A 22,084-nucleotide genomic window follows, 5' to 3' on the forward strand; every position below is an offset into this window, starting at 1 on the left:
GCCTCGTGGATGCACGCAGGAGGGCAAGTCCCTGCTGCATGGCATTGGCCTGCGTGCCCAGACACAGCCAGGTGTAAGGACCCTGGGCCAACAGGGCTTCCCTGGGCCAGATGGGCCCAGCTCCACCTTGGGTCCTATCCGAGACGGGCAACAGGACCGTAACAGGGAGAAGCCACGGGGCCTGGGCTGTTGCAGGGCTGGGTGCTGAGCAGGGGAGCAGGCCGACCGAGGAGGCACTGCCCAGGCGGGCCCAGGTGCAGGCGAGGGGAGGAGTCTGATTTGTGAACAAAGGTAGAAATGTCTAGAAATGTCGAGGACTATACCGGACTCAACTTTCTGATTTTTTTTTAAGTTTGTATTTATTTATTTTTGAGGGAGAGAGAGTGAGAAGGGCAGAGAGAGAGGGAGAGAGAGAGAGAGAAAACCCCAAGCAGGCTCCGCACCATCAGCACGGAGCCCGACCCAGGGCTCGAACCAACCAACCGTGAGATCACGACCTGAGTCGAAACCAAGAGTCGGACACTTAACCGACGGAGCCACCCAGGTGCCCCTCAACCTTCTAGTTTCCGAATTGAAACAGTGTTTGTGGTTGGAGAGAGACCTAGGATTTCTGAGACCTGGGAGTGGGCCAAAAAGTGGCAGGCCCTGAAAAAACTTTCACCGAGGGCAAGGACAGCCTCACCTCTGAACACACTGGGAGGTCGGGGGTGAGAGATAAAGATGATTTCTGACGAGACCCCACCAGTCCTGTGTGCCCACATACACGGTACCTGTGATACTTTTTAAACACACAAAAAATCATACCATAGTACTCCCTAAAATTTGGATTTTCCACTGAATAAGTTACCAGCCTCTTTCCAGATCAGTTCTTCCGGATCTGCCTAACTCCCTGTAATGACTTCATAGGTGCTTTTAACCACCCCTCTGCTGACGAGTGCCGGCAGTCCTGTCCTCTGTGAGAATGCACACTCCCTCCTTTCCTGTCCTTCTACCTCTCCAGGCATAAAGCAGAACATTGTGGTGGTGGAAAAAGGCCTTAGTTAATGCCTCGACTCCTGGTGCCCGACAGACACAGGCCAGGCCACTTTACAAGACGGACGGTCGTGCGACACAGCAGAGCGGCCCTGAAGTGGGCCTGGGGACCTGCCCACACTTCATGGACCCCACCTCTGGGGCAGCTGTGTCCAGCTCTCCAGCAGCCAACGTGGAGCGGTCTAAAGGACACAGGCCACATGGGAGGGGGGACAGAGGGCCACCTCTACCCTATGGATGTGCTGGGCTTGACCCTGACAGTGTTGTAAAAAAATCAAGTTAGTGGCTACCTATAGAAGTCATGAGCTGTCCGTTGAAAAATCTACATGTGTCTCTAAAAACCATGAACTCTGTCCTTCTGGCCCCGCATTCCTGCCCAGTGCCGTCTGCTGGAGCCCAGAGAGGCTGTCCTCCCCAGGGGAGCGTCCTCCAGTCTGCTTCCGTCTCTCCCCCTCCCTGCTTCCCTCCCTCTAGCTTCCTGTCCAGCCCCACGGGCACCTGTGTTTGCCACCCGACTGCAAACTGACAGGCCTCGCTCTGGGACCCAACTCTGCAAGAAGAAGCTTTCTGACCTTAGGCACCGACTTAGCCGCTCTGAACCTCGTTTGCTACTTCTGCAAAGTGGGGAGAATTATACCCACTTCCCTAGACCTTTCTAAGGATCAGATGGGAAGGGTGTAACATGTGTGTTACCTAACGTGCCAACTGTACGATGACCCTGTTCGCGGCTCTGTGACCAGGTCCCTTGCCCCTCTCCTGTCCTGTCATTCCAGCAGCTGCAGAAATCCCATCTCTTCCAGAAAGTCTCCCCAGCCTAACCTTGGCAAGGGGGCCCCTTTCTTCCTCGCCGGGAGGCAGGCGGCGAAAAGCAGGCTGAAAGGCCAGGGGCTGGAGGGGGACTGGCCGCACACGGAATGGGCGGAAGGAACGCCAGAGAAACTGGCCCTGTTTTGCAGGGGGTGGGGAGCCGAGAGTGGGCTGGCGCTGCTAAAATTATAGTAAGAGCTCTGGAGAGTGGCTCCTGCTTTCAAAGGCTTGTTAGGCCATTAGAGAAAGAGGCGTGATAAAGGCCTCTCCATGGCAGGCGGGCTGGGCAGAGCAGGCAGGCGGCACCGGCCAGCTGGCAGCCCAGGGCTTCCGAGGCAGGCAGATTTCATCCCTCACATCCTTCCCTTTGGTCTCTCTCTGTGCGGGAGGAGGGAGCGAAAGGGAGCGGGGTGGGGGGAAGGCTTTCAAAGAAGACTCCGGAGGGGGAAGAAAAAAAAAGGCCAAAACACCAAGTCCTTGGATCTCAAATTGCCTCTCTAGAGAAGCCCCTCTTCGCACCTCGTTAGGATTTAGAGAAAAAGGAACCAGGGCAGGGGCTGGGGCCGGAGCCTGGAAGGAGGGGGCAGAGGGCTCAGGGCCTGGGAGCTGCCACCTTGGGGCAGGGGCAAAGGACAAACGTCCAGGTGGTCAGAGATGTGGGTCACACATAAAGCACCGGGTGACCAGAGTTCAAATGCCCGACGTGTCACTTATTGCCAGGATGGCCTTGGCAAACATGGGACCTCTGTGAGCCTCAGACGTCTCCCCTTCATGGCAGACTGAGAGAATCACTTAAGACAATGGCTCTAAGTTCCAGAGCACGGTGCTTGGCAAACACCAGGTGCTCAGTAAACACCAAGCTGAACCTGCCCCCTAGTGACCTCCTCCCACCAACCACCATGGACCATCCAGTGCACCTGAGTCTGTCGTACTGGGTGCCTGGCCCAGGTGATCAGCTCTGGGTGATGGCTTAACCCGCTCCCAGGGCCTGGGATACAACAGTTGCCTCCCAGTCATGGACACAGACTAGAGTAAGGCCTGGGGGAGTCATGCCCAGGGGGCTATGGAATGTTGCTTGAAGGATGTAAAGGGATCTGAGCCTCAGCAAAGGACACAGGGACAGGCAGCGCAGTGGCCTTAAACGTGGGCCTTCTGTGTGAAGGACTGAGGATGTAGGGACCAGTCTGGCTCCCTAAAATCCCAACCTTGGGCCAGAGCTCTGGCCAAGGCATTACCCTTACCTGGCAATGACAAAGAGGACACAGCTGACACCCAGGTAGGCGAGCAGCACGTACATCCAGATGTCTGGGGACAGCGGGTTGAGGAAGGAGAAGACACTAGGGTTGGTGCCATTGGGTTTTCGATACAGGATGCTCACACCGAGTGTCATGAAGGGCTTGGAGAAGTCGATGGCCTTCTCACGGACATGGGTAATGGTCAGGGGGGCCACGGCCAGATCTGCCTTCTGCAATGAGAGAGATATGCACAGACAGACGTAAGAGCCAAGCCTCAGACTAGCAGGGGACAGACACCTCTTCCTGGAGGAGGGAGGGTAAGGGAGCGGAATGGAGCCCGTCGTCTGAGCCTTGGGTCACTTGCCCACTCTTCAGTTTCAACTTTTACTAACCTTTGTCCTGCGCCAGGCCATGCCCAGCATGCTGGGGAGACCACGATGAATTAGACTTGACCCCCGTTCTCCAAGAGCTCTTGGCCTCCAGGAAGAGGACAGCGGTATCGACACGCAGAGAACGGAACCCTATTAAAGCTGTAACCCATGGGGGTTCATTCTCAAAATGGGGTTTTGTCAAATAAATATAGTTCAGCAATCTACAAACCTTCAAAAATAGCTCCTGCTCTTTCTCTGTGACTTTCAAACATCATGAATCCACAAGCAACCTTATTTGAATCTGTTTTCCTCTCCTTTCCACATCTTGACTGCTTCGCTCTGTTCTGGATATTCTGTACATCCTAAGAGCCCCCGAAGACCAGTTGGGCAAAAATAATACCCTCTTTGGAAGGAGAGATAAGTCCAGAGCCCTCTTCCATAGGGGAGGGGAGGGAAGAGAGCAAAGCAGAGGAAGAAAGGAAGGGGGTGGGGAAGGCTAGGAATGTTCCTATGTTGGCCAATTTTAGCTCACCACAATTTTAATGAGGGTAATAATTAAAGGTCTGTCTCTTCGGTCTGAGCTTTTCCTGATTAAAAATCTATAATCCCTCATTCTCCCACCTTTCCAGCCTCCACCCCACTGGTCTCCTGCTATGTGAGACCCCATGTAACTGCTTCCTGATGACCACATTCCCTTTTTCACCTCCCCGATTTGCACACATTGTGCCCTATTGAGAATGCCCTCTCCCTGCTGTCTCTTACCACCTACGATTTTTCTTTGCACAGGCTACCTCCTCCAAGAAGCCCTCCCTGATAGCCTCCAATTCTAAACTCCCATGAAGCTTGCTCTGCCCCACGGTAAGGTCCTAACCTGCTGAGGTTGAATGCAGGATGTGTGGCCATGTGACTTTCTGTCTTATCTGCCTATTTACCAGTGAGTTCCTAAGTGCAGCTGGGACTGTAGCTGATTTACTGCTTTGTTTGTCCATTCCCAAGCCCCATCTCAGCCTCTAGAATATTTGTTAGTTAATAGTGTTTTCCTCTGGGAGGGCTCCTGTGGCTATTTACATATCAGAATGTAAATCAAGCTATCACTTCCCTATCTCAGGTGTGGGCAGAACAGAGAGGGAGCTCGGGTCCTAAAGACCAGTACTAACGACCTTTTTGCAAAGGCGGGGTGGCTGCTTCTGAGATCTCTTTCCAAGGCAATGTGTCTAGGCAGCCACCCACTGGCGTGGCCCAGCTTCATTCATTCATTCATTCATTCATGCGCTCATTCATTCGTTGTATGAGCTCCGCCAAGCACTAGGGATGCAGAGCTCAGCCAAACAGACATGGTTTCTGGGCTTACAATCTGGTCGGGGAGATGGACATTATACAAATTGTTTCCTAAATGGTAACTGTTAACACTAACTCTGACTTCACCAATCCTAGAACAGGAACGAACAACCAAGTTGAAATCAGATTCAAGGAAGGGAAGGCTAATCTGGGTAGAACCCCAGCTCGTAAAAGACTCAGCAGGTGCTCCGGGCTGGGGGCGGAGGGCAATGACGAACACACAACCCTGACGTTGCAACCCCCATGATTTTCCTTTCAGTGGCAGCCCCCTCGGCCGATTATTGACATTTGGAGCCCAAGGGTTCAGCGAACCTTGGAACCTGGGACAGACAGGGAGGAGGAGCCTAATACAAAGTATGTTTCATACTGGGACCTTCCTTTTGTAAGTGTCTGAACGCGTGAGTCGGAACTTGCCTAGCTTGGAAGGCAGAGGAAGATGAAATGCTGAGTGGCTCCCTGGAGCCCTGTCAGTCCAGGGTGTGTACAAAGGAATGTAACGAAAGGAGAGAACTATCAGGGAAGGTGCAGAGTGAATAATATGTGTCTTCTCAAGACCTACTACGCTCCGGTCTGGGATGCAAGGCTGAGCCGGAGTCCCAGCTCCCGCTCTTACGGAGCTTCCTGTCAAGTGAGCCCCTGCTGGCGGATGCTGCTGGGACTCAAAGGGGTGGGGGCCAGGGTGGGGCATGCTGGAAGGTTCCTTTCGGTGCTCGTTCTAGGATCCTGTATAATGTTGGCATGACAAGAGTGTAGTGGGCTTCTGATTCTAGAACTTGGCTTCCCCTGGCCCCAACCCTTCAAAGCACATTGCTTTGAGGGGCTCTGCTCTGACTCCAACATCATCGTCACTGCTCATTTGGAGCTGGCCTCTGGGAATGGCCTCTGAGGCTTGGAGTGGGTTCCTGGCAAGAACCTCAAAGTCGATGGTGCCAGTCTTCCTTTGGCTTTGATGGCAAGTTGGATGAAAGGGCTAGTGACTGGGGATCACGGAACCTTCAGGATCTTCCCACCAGCCTCCGGTCCTCTGGCTCTCACATGCTGGGAGGCGGGCGTCCACGGCATTCTGTGCTTACGGCAGAGAGTCAGCTGGTCAACCTGTCCTTCCTCAAGGGGGTTTTGATGTGTGTTCTCCCTTGGGGCTTCAGGAAAGCTGGTGTTGCGGCCGGAAACACTACATTTCACCGTTGGTTACGATTTCGCTGCTAAAAGGCATTATTTTGTCCAGCTTCCCTTGAAAGAGGGGAACAGATGTCAAGCCTCTGCTGTTTCAGCTCATTACTCAGAACGAAAGGCCCAATCTTGGCAGGCTCTTCCCACTCGTGCCAGTTTTCTTTGAGGATGGTTGGTAAAATCGTGGGCTGTCGGAGCTGGATGAGAGACCTTCAGAAACCTTGATTCCAACCTCTATTTCTCATGGAGGGAAACTGAGGCTGCAAGAAGGTCCAAGGCCCTTGCCCTCATATTCACAGCAATCATGCCCTTGGCCAAACCAAACCTGACTTGTCCATCACGCTCATTGGTCTTACGAGAGATCTGTTGGTCCCATCTGCCTGAGGACCTTTCCATACCTTTCTTATACCTCTGAAACGGGCCGGACAACCCTTCCTGGGCATTATGTCATCCCCATAAGCAGCTTTCCCTTACCAAGAATCTGTCAGGACGCACCTGGCTCCAGCCTCTCCTACTCTATGCCATACTTGTGCGGGGCCACTTGTCGCCATTTACTCCACCGTGTGTCCAACGACCAGAACTGAAGGCAAGAACCACTTACCCAGCTACAGCTCCACAGTCTGGCCCTTAGCATCCCGCCCTCTTGGCTGCTGCTTGGATACTCGCCTCGTACCAGAAAGTGAAACCAGGGGAACCCGGCTCCGGGAACAGACTTGTGACCGTGGTCCCACCTCCGGCAACTTATTGATCAGCCTTCTCTTAAGCCAGGGGTCCTCCCCAGGGAAGGATCTGCCCCCTGAGCCCCAGCTTGCTCCACGTGTCCGGTATTCCGGTTGGCACCTGCCTCCTCGAATTCCCAAGTATGGTCTCCATCAGATTCCCCACCTCTGTGCTCAGCCTCTTGGTTGGGATCCCCCAGGATGTCTTGTTACTCAGACTGTGACCTGCCCAGTTAAAACAGTAATGACCACGGTCATTCATGGATGATTCCTATACACCAATCATTGCAAAGCATGCTACATATACTTTACTGCCTTATATGACCCCCCCCCCCCCCGGCAGCCTCCTGTGGCGGTAAATGTTATTACCACATTCTAGATGAGGGTACTATGGCTCATTCAGGCTAGGAGATTGCTTCGAGCTCTACTGGTCTGAGTGGCGGGTGGTGTTTCCGGTACAGTAGTGAGCATAGCTGCCTTCCAAGCAGGTGAATGGCTGAGCCAGTACCTGGACCCCGTTCACCATGACCTCAAACCCCAATGCTTTACCACACTACCATGCAAGTCACGCATAGCGGGTTGAATTGCGCGCCCTCCAAATACGTTCAGGTCCTCGTCCCTAGTACCTGGCAGTGTGACCTTACTTGGAGATAGGCTCTTCCCCCCCGCCCGCCCGCCCCCCCACTAAAATAGTGTTTTATTACTGCCACTGATATTAAATGGCATCAGATAAATTGCTGGGAGAGTGTCTGGGGCTGTGCAAAGAAAGGACATACTCTCACTTCCCCAGAGATCTGTTTCCGGCTCCTGCTGGGTGCCCCTAAATTCATCAGTGTGCCTAACAGCCGTTCCGAGCATGTGGCACTGGGGGTGCTAATTAGGGAATGGCTCCTGGCAGGAGCCTGTGTTTATCTGGACTCCGCATCACAGTAGTTCAGATGTCCCCAGCAACACTCCCCAAGTGGTGTAAAACTCTCATAATACCACTGCTTACCTATCAGAATAGCCAGAAAAAAAATATTGATGATACAAGTGTTGATGAGGATGTAAAGCAAGTGAATCCCCCGCGCCCCCCCCCCCCCCCCGACTGTTGGCAGGAATGCAAAGTGGTTCATCCGCTTAGGTCACCAGCCATTAGAAAAACACAGAACTCAAGAACAGCTGAATGGAAGAGAGGCACAGGGCAAGGTAAGTGGGAAGGGGCACGAAGCTCCCACGTCCTCCCTTTCTCTCAACATGTGCCCCCTATATCTCCACCCGTTCACCGACCTGGAAGCTCCGAAAACAGGGTCTTTGCAGAAGGAATCAAGTTAAGGTGAAGTCAATACCGGGTTAGGGTGAGCTCTAAATCCAATGCCTGGTGTCCTTATAAGAGGAGGAGAGGACACACAGGGACACACAGAGGAGGCCCCGTGACAATGCAGGCAGAGACCGGGGTGATACAGCTTCCAGCCAAGGAATGCCAAGGATGGCTGGCCACACCGGAAGCCAGTGGGGAGGCGTGGGACACATTCTCCCTCAAAAGGGACCAATTCCGGGGCGCCTGGGTGGCTCAGTCGGTTAAGTGTCCGACTCCGACTCAGGTCATGATCTCGTGGTTCGTGGGTCTGAGCCCTGCATCGGGCTCTGTGCTGACAGCTCAGAGCCTGGAGCCTGCTTCAGATTCTGTGTCTCCTTCTCTCTCTGCCCCTCCCCTGCTCGCACTCTGTCTCTGTCTCTCTCTCTACCTCTCAAAAATAATAAACATTTTTTAAAAACTAAAACAAAAAGGGACCAATTCCACCAACACCTTGACTTCCGATTTCTGGCTTCCAGAACTCAGAACAAATTTCTATTGTGGTCATTTGCTGTGACAGCCCTGGGTCACTCCTATACCTGCCACTTAGATCCCGGGCAGGATGCACGGAGCTCCTTCCACCTCCCCATTCAGATGAGCATTCCGCTATGGCTGGGCCCACCCTGCCCTGTCCTGAACGCGGGTTCCATTCCCAGAGACAAGAACTTGACTCTGGCTCCTGACCATACGCGGCTTTCACTGGGTCTCCCCAGGATACACATCACATCGGCTGGTGGGGGCTTCTCAATCCTATGGCTGCAGGAACCTGCAGATTCACCTCCACTTCCCTCCAGATGCTTCCACAGCCACCCAAGAACACCAGTCTCGTCCTGCTACGCATGCAAGACTTTCCCCCAGGGCTTGGCCTGTTGGCTCCCCGCCTATGTATGTGGTATCCATAGAATTCACCTTCCATTCTTTTCTCAAAGTGATGTTTCTCCATCTAGAATTTCCCCACTCCCAATCCTACTTAACGTATGTCAAGACTCCCCTCTGGCCCTTAGGATAAAAAAAATTCTCATCAGGGGTTCCTTAAGCCTTTCGTGGCCTAAGACAACTTTCTGTCCAAGAGAATCTTCTGCAACAGTGGGAAAGTTCTATATTTACATCGTCCAATATGGTAACCACTAGCCACACCACGTGGCTTCTGTAACTGAGGAACAGAATCTACACTTGCATTTAATTAATTTTGAATTAAATAATTTTAAAAATGGATTTTAATTAACTTAAGTTTAAATTTAACTAACCCCAGTGGCTGGTGGCTACTGAGTTGGAAAGCGTGGACCTGGTCCTCCCTGCCTCTCCGGCCTTTCCTTACCTCATGTCCCCTCGTTCGCTTTCTACTGGCTTCTTTCAGATCCCCCCCCCCCCCCCCCAACTCATGCTCTCTCTCACCCCAGGACCTTTGCACCTGTGCGTTTTTCTACCTGGAACTTCTTTCTCCACAAGCTCTCTGTCTTGCTGAAGTCTACTTCTTCAGACCTCAACTCCATTATCACATCCACAAAATCCTCACATGACCTCAGGTCTCCCTGGTGACTCCTCTCATGGCACCAGGTGGGTTTTTTTTTTTTTTTTTTTGCTCCTAGCACTGAGCACAGTTGGGTTTTAGAGGGACTGGGTGATTTCTCCCCTCCTGGACCATATAAGCTCATGGGAGCAGGGCTTGAGCCTCTGTCCTCGCGCCACACTACGCCCCACGCCTAGCACAGCGCCTGGTTCAAAGCCCGCGGATGGTAGAGGTCGTGGGGCCGAATGATTGTGGATGTAGAGGAGAGACACCCAGCAAGCACGTCCGTAGCATCTGCTGGCGGCTCCCAAATTCCAAGCTGAAGAAAACAGTGCTCCTGGCACAGCCCTGGACAGGAGCCTGACAACGAACAGCCTCAACAACCCAGAATCGGAATAGAGGGCAAACGGTGCTGGTAGATTCTTGAGTGTCGACGGATGGGTCAACCACTACACCTGTAATTCACATGCAGGCTTCCTGAGCCTGTAGTGGCCTCACCGCCTGCCCATGGGGAACGCGGCCTATGCCTCTCCCTGGCCTGGGAGAACTGCTATCTCTGTCTCCTTCAGGAAGGAAGGGCGGGTCTTCCCTGTTTCAGAGCCACAGGCGCCCCAGGACGGACACTGCTGGAGCTCCGTCTCCAACCGCCGGTTCCTCTCCCCCCACCTCACAGGGCCCCGAAGGTGGCATCAGCCCAGACAGGCCTTGCCTTGCAAAGCCCGAGGAATTGGGGGCAGTGAGCCCCTCTCCCTCCACACGCCGCTAGGTCCCAGTGATGCGTTCCCATAGCCTCCCATGCGGCTCCCCGGTGCCCTTGGCACAACTAAATTCTTATTTGTGAGTCACCGTTTAACACCTCACTCATCTGCAGGTACATAATCTCCAGGAGGGCAGGGACTGAACTGACGTATCCCCCACATTAGCACAAAGCCTGGCACTACGAAGAAGCTCGGGAAAGTTCTTTGGTAAGACGGAGCAATGAAGTACCCCCCAAGGGTCCTGACCGACCCTTACCCCAGCCTAAGGGGCTGAGCTCTGGCCTCAGTTTCCCTAATCAGTACCCCCCTTGTCCCTGAAGCCACATGACCCATGCCAGTCGGCCCGGACCCTGCTCCCTTGCCTGTCTTTTTCCAGAGTTAGGACTCTGCTCCCTGGACCCCGGCCCTTGATGGGCCCCTTCCTTCTGGCCTATTCACTGAAAGCCCTCACCTGTCCTCATGGCCGTCCTCAGGTAGGTCCTAGTGACCATCTTTAGTTTTCCATCCCTCCCTAGTCATTGCCCGGGACTTCATCAGCACTGTGGCCACTAATAGCCTGGGAAAACCCAGATATACCTAAAGAGATGGGGACGGGTGCCATGTAGACGTGACTGAGGGGTCACGTACCCATGCTTCACACACAGGCCTCCGGAGCTGCTGGGCGCCTGACAGTGAGAAATGAAGTCTGTGCCTTTCCCGGGCCTGCGAGAAGGGCCCGATTCCCACCTCCCAGCAAAGGCTGTCCTGCGTCTGTCTTTTAGGATGACTCAGTAGGTGTTCCCCACTTTGTGGCACACGGTGGGGGATGAACCACACCTGCATTCCCCCCTCTAAGAGAAGCCCCCTTCCCCTTGCCCTGCATGACCCCAAGGGTGGAGACGCTGGCATCCTCAGTGCGCACCCCCCCCCAGGTAGGTACCCCCCCATGCCCTGGATAACTCTTCCTCAGTATCTCTTCCTGACCCTCAGGCTCACTCAAGACCATCCCGCTGTGGGTGCTGCTGCAGGGGCCTGACTGGTTCCCACGCCTGCTGTGCCAGACCCGGAAATGCATGGAAGTCCGGAGCCTGGGGATAAACCTGTTCCCCCTTCTCCCTTCACCCTGAGACACCTCTGGCAAGGCCTTCCTAGGGTGCCGACTCGGAGACTGGGCACACTGAGCGCTGACCGGCTCAGTGCGGAGCCCCCGTATGGCTTGTCCTGCTCCCGCTCCACTTCTGTCCCTCGCTCTCTCCCTGGCCCCCCAGCCCTGAACTAAATAGTGGCATCTAAGCCTCCGTCTCAGGCTGTGCTCTCCAGCAGCCAGGCTGAGACCGTGTTCCATAAGGTTTTGTGGAATGAAGGAAGGAGCAGGTGGCCCTCAGTAGGGGGTCAAGTATGTCCCTATCGCTCCCTCTGACCTTTGTTTCCTTCCAGTCCCCCCTCACCCTGGCCACCTGTGCCTTGACCACTCTTGCTTCTGGCTGTCTGGACGCTGACCTCCTGCCAGGCTCTTTTCCAGGTCTTTCCCAGGTTGCTCTCTGCTGGCTGAGTCCTGGCAGCTAAGAGTCCTTCGGTGAATCTCAGTGTGGTCCGGGTCCTTTCTGCGTCCCTCACCTGTTTCCCTGCTCGTTCTCAGGCAGATCCCGAGCTTCCCCAGAAGTCTTCAGTCATTGCTCTGGGCAACCCGGCCGCCCTGACAGGAGTCCACCTTGGCACTCTATCAGGAAATCCCCTGCCCTCAACTGTCCTGTCCCATCCAGGATTCCACCTGCCTCAGGTGAGCTCCCAGCATGAAGGAGGCGGCCAGCCTGAAGGAGGCCAGCCTGAAGGAGGCGGTGTGGCAGAGCCTTTCCTGACCACACGAACAGGGGCCCGGGGCCCCTTCTGACACTAAAGCACGTAAGCCAGAACTAAAATCCGGGTTATTGGCTGGAAGGCAGGGGACACAGCGGGTGATGGGGTCACAGCCTTGCTTGACGCCTGACCGTCCGTTTGCACAGGATGGGAAGCTCAGTGGTTATGACGCCACAGCCATGTCTCTGGGGGAGGCGTGCAAGTCCGCGTGCTCATTCGCCGGCCCCTGTTCTGTGTGCCCAGCCCATGCCAGGCGCTCGGGCAGCAGCCCAGAGCAGTTCATCGGGCACTCGCTGTCTGGAAGAAAGGTCGGGCGGGGGAAATGGGCACTTGCGGCTATGCCCTCCTCTTCGCTCTGCACTCAGCACTACAGGGGGGCACAGGGGCTGTCTGGGCAGTGCTATTTCTTTCACGAGGGCAGAGACGACAGGCCGGGGCTACCCATGACTGCTCCTTGTCTCCAGCTGGTTCTATCCCCCATCTTGGTCCAGCCCCATCCGTGAGCCGGGGAAATCTCCTTATCTGCTGTAGGGAGATGGAAAGACTTAGAGAGAAGAGAACTGACGGCTCCCTGTGGCCTGGAGGGCATTTACGAGTTCCCTCAAGGCCAGGCTCTGCTTCTTCTCTGCCCCACCCATCCCCTCCGATTCCAGGGCTGAGAAAGGCAGTCAGGACAGGATTTCTGGGTCTCTGAGAAGAGTTTGCAGGAAGTCAGGCCAGAAGCGTGCAGGAAGCCCACGCTGAGGGCTGACCCTGCACCCTCAGGAGATCTCAGTCGTGCCAACTCGCGGGTGCTGCTCGTTCCTCTCCTTTGACCTCCCTGCCTGCCACTTGTGCCCCTGTGTCCATGCTTTTCCAGCAGCCTCTCTGCCTTTGGCCCCTGCCACCCGTGCTCCCCTGGTTCTCCTTCTTCCTCTCTGGCAGCTCGGGCAACTTTTTTTTTTTTTTTTTTTAATATTTATTTATTTTTGGGAGACAGAGAGACAGAGTGCAACCAGGGGAGGGGCAGAGAGAGAGGGAGACACAGAATCTGAAGCAGACTCCAGGCTCCGAGCTGTCAGCACAGAGCCCGATGCGGGGCTCAAACCCACAAACCGTGAGGTCATGACCTGAGCCGAAGTTGGACGCTTAACCGACTGAGCCACCTGGGCGCCCCAGCTCCGGGGTCTTATAGAGTCCTCCTTTTCCTCTCTCCTTACACTTCCGCGCTGTTTAGGTCCTGCCCAGGTTCCCATCTCTCCTCTCCCCAGCGGTCCCACCTCTGACTGTCTCCTGAGGTTCCCCCTCACCCCCCGAGGCTGTGCTGATGACCCCCAAAACTTAGCCTCCCGCCTTGCTCTGTCCTCTGAGGGCCCAGCCATCTGGCCAGCCACCTGCTGGGACCCCAACCCCAGAATGATCTCTGTACCTCCCACAGTCCTCTATTTTGCCAGGAGGCTCTTCACTTGGGAAAGACACTGCCACCTTCCCAGCTAGAAATTCACACCTCGTCCTGCTGCAGAACTCCTCCCTGTCCCTCACCTCCTTCACCCAACCATCCGCCAATCTTCTCGATGCTACCTCCTCATCTCCATCCTGTGCCACCCACCTCCCTCCTTTTCCATCACCATGCTTTCCTTCACCCAGGTCGCAGTCACAGCCTCCAGTACCAATCTCACGTGACCCCGTCACTCTACCTCTTCCAGCCGTGCCCTGTAGCTCTCAGCATGAAAATCAAATCCCTCCGTTTAGCACTCGAGACTCTTCAAGACTCGTCTCTTGCCCCCTTCTCCAGCGGCCGCCTCTCTTCTCGGATTCAGACTCTCCACACTCTTGAGAGCTCTGTTTCCACTCTCCAGCACGATCCTGGACACCGGGTGCCGGGACAGAAGCTCTGGATGGCAGGAAAGGCCAATGCCCCAAGTGAAGTAAGGGGCTGATGCCTTCGTGTGGGCCTCAGTTTCGCGTGAGTGAGTCTAATCGGTGTGAGTCAGTTTCCTGAGGCTATTTGGATCCAGAGACTATCAGATCCCGGATCGCTGTGGCCCACCAGGATGACCACAGCTGAGGGGCAGGCCCCTGCCACCACCATCATGTTCTTCCATGTCCACACTTTAGACAGCAGGGCTGTCCCCGTAGGAACGCTGATGAGCAGGACAGCTCCCAGCTGCTGCCCCATTTACGGAGCGCCAGGCACTCTGCTAAGCATCTTTGGGCTGTATCTCATTAAATCCTCCTACAGACTCGGGGAGAAAAGGCTTTTTTTTTAAATTATTATTCCCATTTTACAGATGTGGAAACGGAGGCCAGAGACGTTGAGTATGTGCTAGACTCGGAATGTGAAGTCAACCTCTCTCGGATTCCAAAGTCATTAAGACACCCGGGAGCAATTTAAGGCATGGACGGGAGCAGAAGACCTTCAAGAAAGAGGAAATGACAGACAGCGGGCAGTGAAACTGGAGAGAGCGACAGTCTGGGAGAGCTGGGGTGATGGATGGAGAAATCACGGCTCTGTCCTATCGTGTCTGTTGCTTGCCCTGGGGGAGGAGGCGGGGCTGGGGGAGGGGAGCGTGTCAGCAGGAGGGGGTCGCACCCCGCACATGCCATCTTCCCCCATAACCCTGGCTCCCTGGAAGGCCGTGTGGCATGGGACAGAGGTGAGCAGAGTGTCAGAGAAGGACTGAAGTCTTGCTGGTCAGAGGTTCCACCCAGGGCCTCCAAATGGGCCTCGGGGGGCAGATTCTTGCAAAGGCGGGCATTCATCACTTTTACGTCTACGTTCAGATCCCTAATAAGAAAGTAATAATATTGCCAAGCCTTTACCACGCTATCTATGAGCTAGCGAGAAGACTAATTATCTGACGACACTAATAAATGGTTATGATGTTATTAAAAATGGCACCAAGCTAGGATTTATAGGCTCATCAATTGTAGGGAATCGGGTTTAACAAGGTCCCCTGCATGTCCCGTCAGGGCCCGCGCCTTGATGGATACTGGGCTGCACGGAGGCCACAGACGAGGCCCCCTCTTTTCCCCAGCTGAGGGTCAGCTTACAGAGGTCTGGTTGCTGCTGGGTTTTTCTGATCCACCCCCTTGCAAACGCTCTCCAAAGCTCTGGATGCCGGAGATGCTGTGACTGAGGAGGCTGGCACCGGCCCAGCTCACTTCCACATGTGGCCTCCGCTCTCCGTGTGACCCCCTCTTCCCCCGCAGCCCCGCCGGCCTCTGCAAATGACAGGCTCAGAACCCACCGGAGGCCCCACGTTCCAGAGCCCCACTCACAGAGCAGGAGTGGGGGAGCTGATAAATGGAGATGCCTCTGGGGCCTGCTGACTAATTTCCATAATAATTATAGTTATTACTAATAATGGTGACAACACCACTCCCTTCCGTTTATATTGAATTCCACAATCTAGGAGTGCTCCCCTACCAGCTCTCTCCTCCCAGCCACTCAACACGCTGGGAAGAACGCAGGGCAGGTATTAGTATTCTCACTGTTGAGTTAGAAAGTGGAGTTCAGGGACACAGAGGTACTTCCTGAAGCCCCCTCCCCCGGCCTCGAAGGAATAACCATAAGGATAAAGATGAAAACAAAGCAAGTACTGACATAATGCACATGGGTGAATGTAGCCCTCCCGACAACCTATGGGGCTGGTTCTGTTACCATCATTCCCATTTTACAGATAGGGAGACTGAGACATAGAGAGGCCAAGACGCTTGTCCAGGGCACACAGTAGCAAGCGGCAGACTGGGAATCAAGCCCAGCCCAAGTTTATGCCCTTTACCCATTACAGCCTCTCTACCGGCCTTCCACAGGAGCTCGATTTCCTGGGGCCTAGGAAATGATGCCAAGGTAAAGCTCTTCGGGAGCCTTCCCACTCTGAGCTCCAGCTCCCTCCCTTCCAAGTCTCCAAAGTCCCTGCTGGGCGTTCCTTTCAGCAGGGGCAGGCGGGGAGAAGAGTGACAACAGTCCCAGAGTCCCAGCAGCTGGTACTTTTCAGGCAAAGGTCTGAAGCCTACCTCTCTGCCCTGGCTCCTGCCACAGATGGCTCGTTGCAGAGGTTGGACAGAGCTTCAGAGAGCAGAGAGCCTCCAAAGATTTTGTCGCTTGGAAATCCCAGCTCCCCCACTTACTAGCCGTGGGTCCTCACCTCTCTCTGCCTCAGCTTCCTCATCTGTGAAAGGGGTGGTGATAACAGTACCCACCTCACGGGCTTGTTGCGAGGAGAATTGAGAGAAGGGATAGAAAGGGGTCTGGCATAGGTTAGGGCCTTGCATACGTTAGCAGGTCCTTGATGAGCAATGCCTCTGGAAAGCTGAGGGCCCCCGGCTGGAAGGCAGGCAATGTTTCTTACGTGCCAGCTGAGCCTGTGCTAACGGCTCCTCACTGAATTCCTGCAACAAATGCAGAAGCTTTGGTAGCTGTGGCTTACTCCTATTTTAGACGTGAAGACACTGAGACGCGGCGAGGTTGATGAACTTTCTCATCCCACACCTATCAGGTGGTAGAGTGGGGATCTGAACCTGTTCTATCCAACTGCAGCCCGGGCTCCCGACTTACTGCCTCTGACAAGCCTTCCTTTTACCTAGGGCTTGCCGTGGGTCGCACCCCGTGCCTCGTACCTCCCATCCCGTGTCACAATAATCCCACGAGGAAGGGAGGATTCATGTCCATTTGACGGATGAGGAAACCACTTACAGAGGTCCCCTGACCTGCCCCTGTTCACATAGCTGATGAGAAATGGCACTCGACCCTGGGGCCCCTGACTTCCCCCCACCTCCCTACCTTGTGGTGACCCTACACTGTGGCTTCTGTCTTCCTCCCAGGGTCCCATGAACCCCAGGCCCTTCCCACCAGCTGCTCCTTTGTCCCCCAAAGCTCTGCCTGTCTGCTTCCTTGGGTCACCTCCCCGTTCGGGCACAGAACTGCCCAGCTGGGCCTTACCTGTCCCTTCATACAGCCCTCAGCTCCCTGCACCACCTGTCTCCCCCACAGGGAGCAAAGCTGTTTAGGCACTGATGGATCTAACTCCGTGCCCTAGAGTGTGGGAAAGTGTCTTGCATGGGCACCTTGCCTACATGGCTGGGGCATCCTCTGGTCACTCTCAGGGGAGCAGGAGGCAGTGAGGAGCTGAGGCATCCCTCCAGAGCGAGCTCACCAAAGTCACCAAAGTGGGGGAGGCTCGGTCAGATGGGAGGCAATACATCGGTGCAGGGCAACGTCTGGGACCCGGGGAGCGTGAGCAAGGCAGGCCCAAGGCAGTTGGGTCCTCCCCAAGGTCACAACCTTTGTCTCCATCTTCCCTGCTCCCCGGAGCCCCCACCTGCCAAGATGCCCCACCCTGATGTGTATGGACTTGGCCAAGCCTCCCAGGGGGTGCCCTCCCACTTACATGGTCGATGAGCTCCTTGATCATGCCGTTCCACTGGCCCTTATCGTCCTGTGCCCCGTACTTCCCGTCCTCCACCAGCCGGATCTCATAGGAGAAGCCGAGGATGTGGGCCAGCTCCTTCAGCAGGTCGATGCAGTAGCCCTCGAAGCGGTCATTCCCAAACAGGGTCCGGTCGGACTTCCGGAACATGACAAAGGGCTCCTCCTGCAGGGACAGATGGGAGAGGGGCTGACCAAGGCTGAGTGGGCTGGGGGGAGAGCTCAGGCTGGAACTTCTGCTTGTGCGTCTAAGAAGCCTTGTGGGGGGGCCAGGGGGCTTAGAAGAATGGCCTGTTAAGTCAGGCCAACACTGTGCCTCACAAATAGCCACCTTCTAGCAGTCCCTGGCTCGAGGTGGACTAACTGTCCGCTGGTCACAGAGCTAGTAGGTGGTGGAACAGACATTTGGACACAAGACGATCTGATTCTGAATCCCAGGCTCTCTGCTGCACCATCCATGAAGGCCAGCGGTTCTCAAAGCGTGGTCCCCAACCAGCAGCACCAGCCTCACCCAGGAAGTCCTCAGAGATGCACACTCTCCGGCTCCACCCAGACCACTGGGCCAGAAGCTCTGGGGTGGAGCCCAGGAATCTACTTTAAGACGCTCCCCTCCAGGGGATTCTGATGTCTGCTCACCCTGCGGCACGAGGCTCTCCGTCCAGTATCCTCCGACTTCTCCCCCAAATACCTTCTCAAGCCCCCCGATGCCTCTCTCTCCTTCAGAGGATCTCAGTCTCCAGCATTAGGATTTGCTGTGGAGAGCCTAGCACGCAGCCCAGCAAGGGAGTGCTCGACAGACAGCGGCTGGCATTGCCTCCTCCCACCTTGACCTCACCCTTTCGGGGGTGGGGACCCACGATCCCATTTTACAGATGTAGTAACGGAGCTCACGAGGACAAGTGACTGGTGTGAGCTCGCCCTGCTGGCACGGAGAGGATATGAACTCAGGCTCGTGTGGCCCCAGAGTGTAAGCTCTTAACCGCCTCACTGTGCCAGAGGCGCTGAGCCACAAGGGTGCCTCTCCCTGGTGGGCACGGGGTCCCCGGAGGGTAGCTTGTAGGGCACAGGGCCCCCTATCCCTTGTCAGGCTCCCTCCCTGCCAGGCGATGAGGAGACGCAAGGGGCTTAGAATAGGGCACAATTCTTATTTAAGAAACAAACCCCTTGCCGCCCCGCAGAGAACTAGAAGAGACAGGACAGACAGTGGAAAGTAGCCATTGATTGACCTTGTCCAGTCTGAGGTCCAGGAAATGAGGAACCGTGGGCTCTGCTGTGGCAAAATCCAGGCGCACAGCACTGTCTGGAACCCGGGTCAACACACAAGTGTGTGTTTCCACTGGCTCCATCCACCCAGCTTCACTGACAAATCCCTGTCACCAGGCTGCGGGAGACAAGCCACCTCTCAGCAAACTCAACGTTTACTGAGCTCCTACTATGCACCCGACACCGCCTTAAAGTCTCCCAAGGGTTGTTTGAGGCAGGCCTCACAGGCTTGCAAGACAGGTGACATTATCCCCATTCAAGAGATGAGGAAAACTGAGGCTCAGGGAAGGTCAGTAAGTTGCTCAAAACTTACTGCAGGAACTGAACTGCAGTCTGATAGAGGCTAGCTCCAGTCCTTCATGCCTGTGGCCTCTTGTTGGGCCTTAATCTTCCCTAAAGCCACCTCAGCATCCCCACCCCCATGTCAGAATGCCTCAGGTCTTTAGCTGACAGGTGACACAGTAGCTGACAGAGGGCACGCGTCCTGGCAATCCCATGTGCACATGCCCACGAGAAGGCACACGCCCGATCATGGAGGTGTCTTACCATTTTGTCAACCAGAGTGGCTATTCCTTTGACACTGTGGGCCCGTGGGGCAGGGTGAGCAATGAAGTCCCCAGAGGACTCCCTCACCGGAGAGTGTCAGAAGCAGGAACCCACCAGCAGCCTCTTACCGGGCTCCCGTGGGGACAGGTGGCCCCGATTCTCTGGCCCTGTTCCCCCAGCACTGCTACCTTTCAAAAACCCCACCCCAGCACTCATTTACTCTAAATTTTCAACAGTCCTTCGGGATGCCTCACAGAAAGGATGGGGGGAGTGTGGGAAGCCCCAAAGGGTTCCCGCCTCTCCAGGGATTCTGAGAAAACCACCTCATAGCCTAACTGGGTGAACACTGGGTCCTTCAGCTAGACTCCATGCTGAATCTCCGAATCTCTGTGGCTCCTATCCCACCTTACAACCGAGTAGGCAGCTCACAAGGTCGGAGAAGAGAGCCCAGGTGGGGGCGGGCAAGGTTCTGGGGCTACTTGGAGAGAAGGGGGCTTTGGTTTGGGCACACATTGCCATTGTGCAAATCCGTCTCTGGGAAGGTGCTGCCCGAACCCTGGCAGGGGGCCTAGTGAGTGAGAGTTTCAGTCCTAACCTCTCCTTTTGCTTGGACATTCTTGTGCAGTGAACAACGTGCACCACTGTACCTGGCGGTGCCCTGATCTTAGCTCAAGGGAAGAACTGGAGAGAAGGTACTAAGAAGGTACTATCTCTCCCAGGGGAATCACCAACCACACACTGAATCCTGGGCACAATTTACCTCCTTCTGTAAAATGGGGATAATAATGGAACCTACCAGACAGGGTCGTTGTGAGGATAAACGAGTCAATCTGCGAAAAGCACTTACAACGGTGCCTGGCAAATGTAAGCTGCCAATATGACTTATTTATTTATTTATATTAATATCATTACCTTCTCTCTGTGTGCTGGGTAGTCCATTACTGCAGTGCCCTTTCCAGCCTAGAGACCATGCCCAAGGTCAGCAAAGGTGAAAAATCATAGCTGGCAGCCGAAAACCATTTCGGAAAAGGTCCCCGAGATAGCTCACTTCCTGACCCTCCTTCCACGCCCCTCCCTGGGCCTATTCTCTAAAATTAGCACTTCATTTGTGAAGCCACCACAGCCCCAGAATCTATACATCTCCATATAAATACGCTGCCTTCGGAGCAGCTGTAAAATGCCATTAATTTCGGGAAGTGCTTTGCGGATGGCATACATATTTAACAGCCAAAGCCCAGAGCATTAAAATGGTGCTCGCCTTAGTAATGTGTCTCTAGACCTGCAACATTTCCTAGGGGGTAATTCTGAACTCCGCCAACTACTTATTCATGGACTATTTCACAATTTATTACTGGAAATGTCCAGACAGCCAATTCACAAGCTCTCTCGGCTGCTAATCGATTGCTCAGTGAAGGTGCCCTCAATTTCATAACTTCACGCTCTTCTATTGCTCTGGGAGAACAGCCGTAGGAGCGGGGTAATATTTCTCTTCAACAAGTCACAGGAAACAGGGGTCCAGAAAAATAACCTTTTCCAACTTTTCGTTGCCAGGGCTCACTTAGTCTGGTTTCTCTCTGATCACTTATACCAACGTGAGAGCCGGGCCTTGTGGTCAGTTTTTCCCGGCGGCAGGACCTGTGGAGTTGGGAAGGGGTCGTTTGCGGGGGGGGGGGGGGGAAGGATCCAAGGTGAGCTGCCGGGTATCAGCATTCCCAAGCCCCCTTCTGACACAGGCAGTGTTAACACGCACCTGTATAAGCATGCACACCTGTACACAATGCCACGGGCACTAATACACCCCATTCTCGATGTCCTGTCTGCCTAGTCCTGCTTGGACACAGAAGCTGAAGGCCCTGGATCCAAGGCCTCCGTTTCTGCCTGTTAGAACCAGGACAGAGCATTAGGAGTCCTCCCGGCCCAGCAGGTGGGGCCCGGAGGGGTCCCTGGCCTGGGACGGTTCTCCCGGCCCACACCCTGGCCTCCCTTTGCTTTTCTCCTTCTCCTGTGGCCCAGCGCCGTGGGTCCCGTCTGCCTGGGAGTCTTACGTGGGCCCAGCGTGCACAAGGCACAAATACAGCCATCGGTGTGTATCCAGACGCCCGGGTGTAGCTGGTCCAGTCCCACACCCACACACGTACCCACAGGCACGTCAACACCGCTGCTTCCTTCAGCAGCCCAGAGAACCCTGAACCTTCAAAGGCAGGGCCCCCAGGAGTGAGTCAGGTGCGTCTTCTCCATGTGTGAGCTGAGGTTGGGGCGGATGAATTTTTCAGGAGCCCATGCAAGAGCAGAACCAGAGCAGAAGCCGGGGCCAGGCAAGGAGGGGGCGGGAGGGGGCAGGTGAGGGCAGGCTTCCAGGCTCTTGCTGCTGCAGTTTTGACCTCAGGCACGGGAAAGGCCATCCGCAGCTTGGAGGGGCCGGGGGTGGGTGGGGGGAGTGGAGTCAGGGCTCTGTTCATCTGTGTGTCCAGGTTGAGCCGCGCTTTGCACCTAACTCCAGGTTCCGGGCTAGGGGAGGAGAGGAGGCAGGTTTAGGGGCAGCCCACGGGGAGCTGCGGCCCCTCTGCCACACCCAGATTCCAGGAAAAAGAAAGAAGAGAGACCCCTCTCAATAGGGGTCCAGCCCTGTTCTCTAAGGGGAAAGTAGTTGGATGCTCCTGAACTATGCTCGGTACCCGCCTGTCACTCAAAGTGCCGTTGCCTGGACAACGCACTTCCAGGCCGGCTGGCCCACCCCACCCATCAGTGCTCTC

At 55.1% G+C, this 22,084-nt stretch overlaps 1 protein-coding gene across 2 annotated transcripts in view; it reads right to left on the minus strand.

The window, feature by feature from the left end:
- The window catches only part of GRIK3 (glutamate ionotropic receptor kainate type subunit 3), a 222,595-nt gene that overhangs the window by 18,962 nt on the left and 181,549 nt on the right, over positions 1-22,084 (minus strand). For both annotated transcript variants that reach the window (XM_042996562.1, XM_042996563.1), the window contains exons 10-11: positions 17,485-17,688; positions 3,081-3,304 (exon numbers count right to left, since the gene is read on the minus strand). In XM_042996562.1, coding sequence (XP_042852496.1) covers positions 3,081-3,304; positions 17,485-17,688 — 428 coding nt within the window. The remainder of the gene's footprint in view (positions 1-3,080; positions 3,305-17,484; positions 17,689-22,084) is intronic.

This window comes from Panthera tigris, chromosome C1 (assembly GCF_018350195.1).
Source record: "Panthera tigris isolate Pti1 chromosome C1, P.tigris_Pti1_mat1.1, whole genome shotgun sequence".
Lineage (NCBI taxonomy): Eukaryota > Metazoa > Chordata > Mammalia > Carnivora > Felidae > Panthera > Panthera tigris.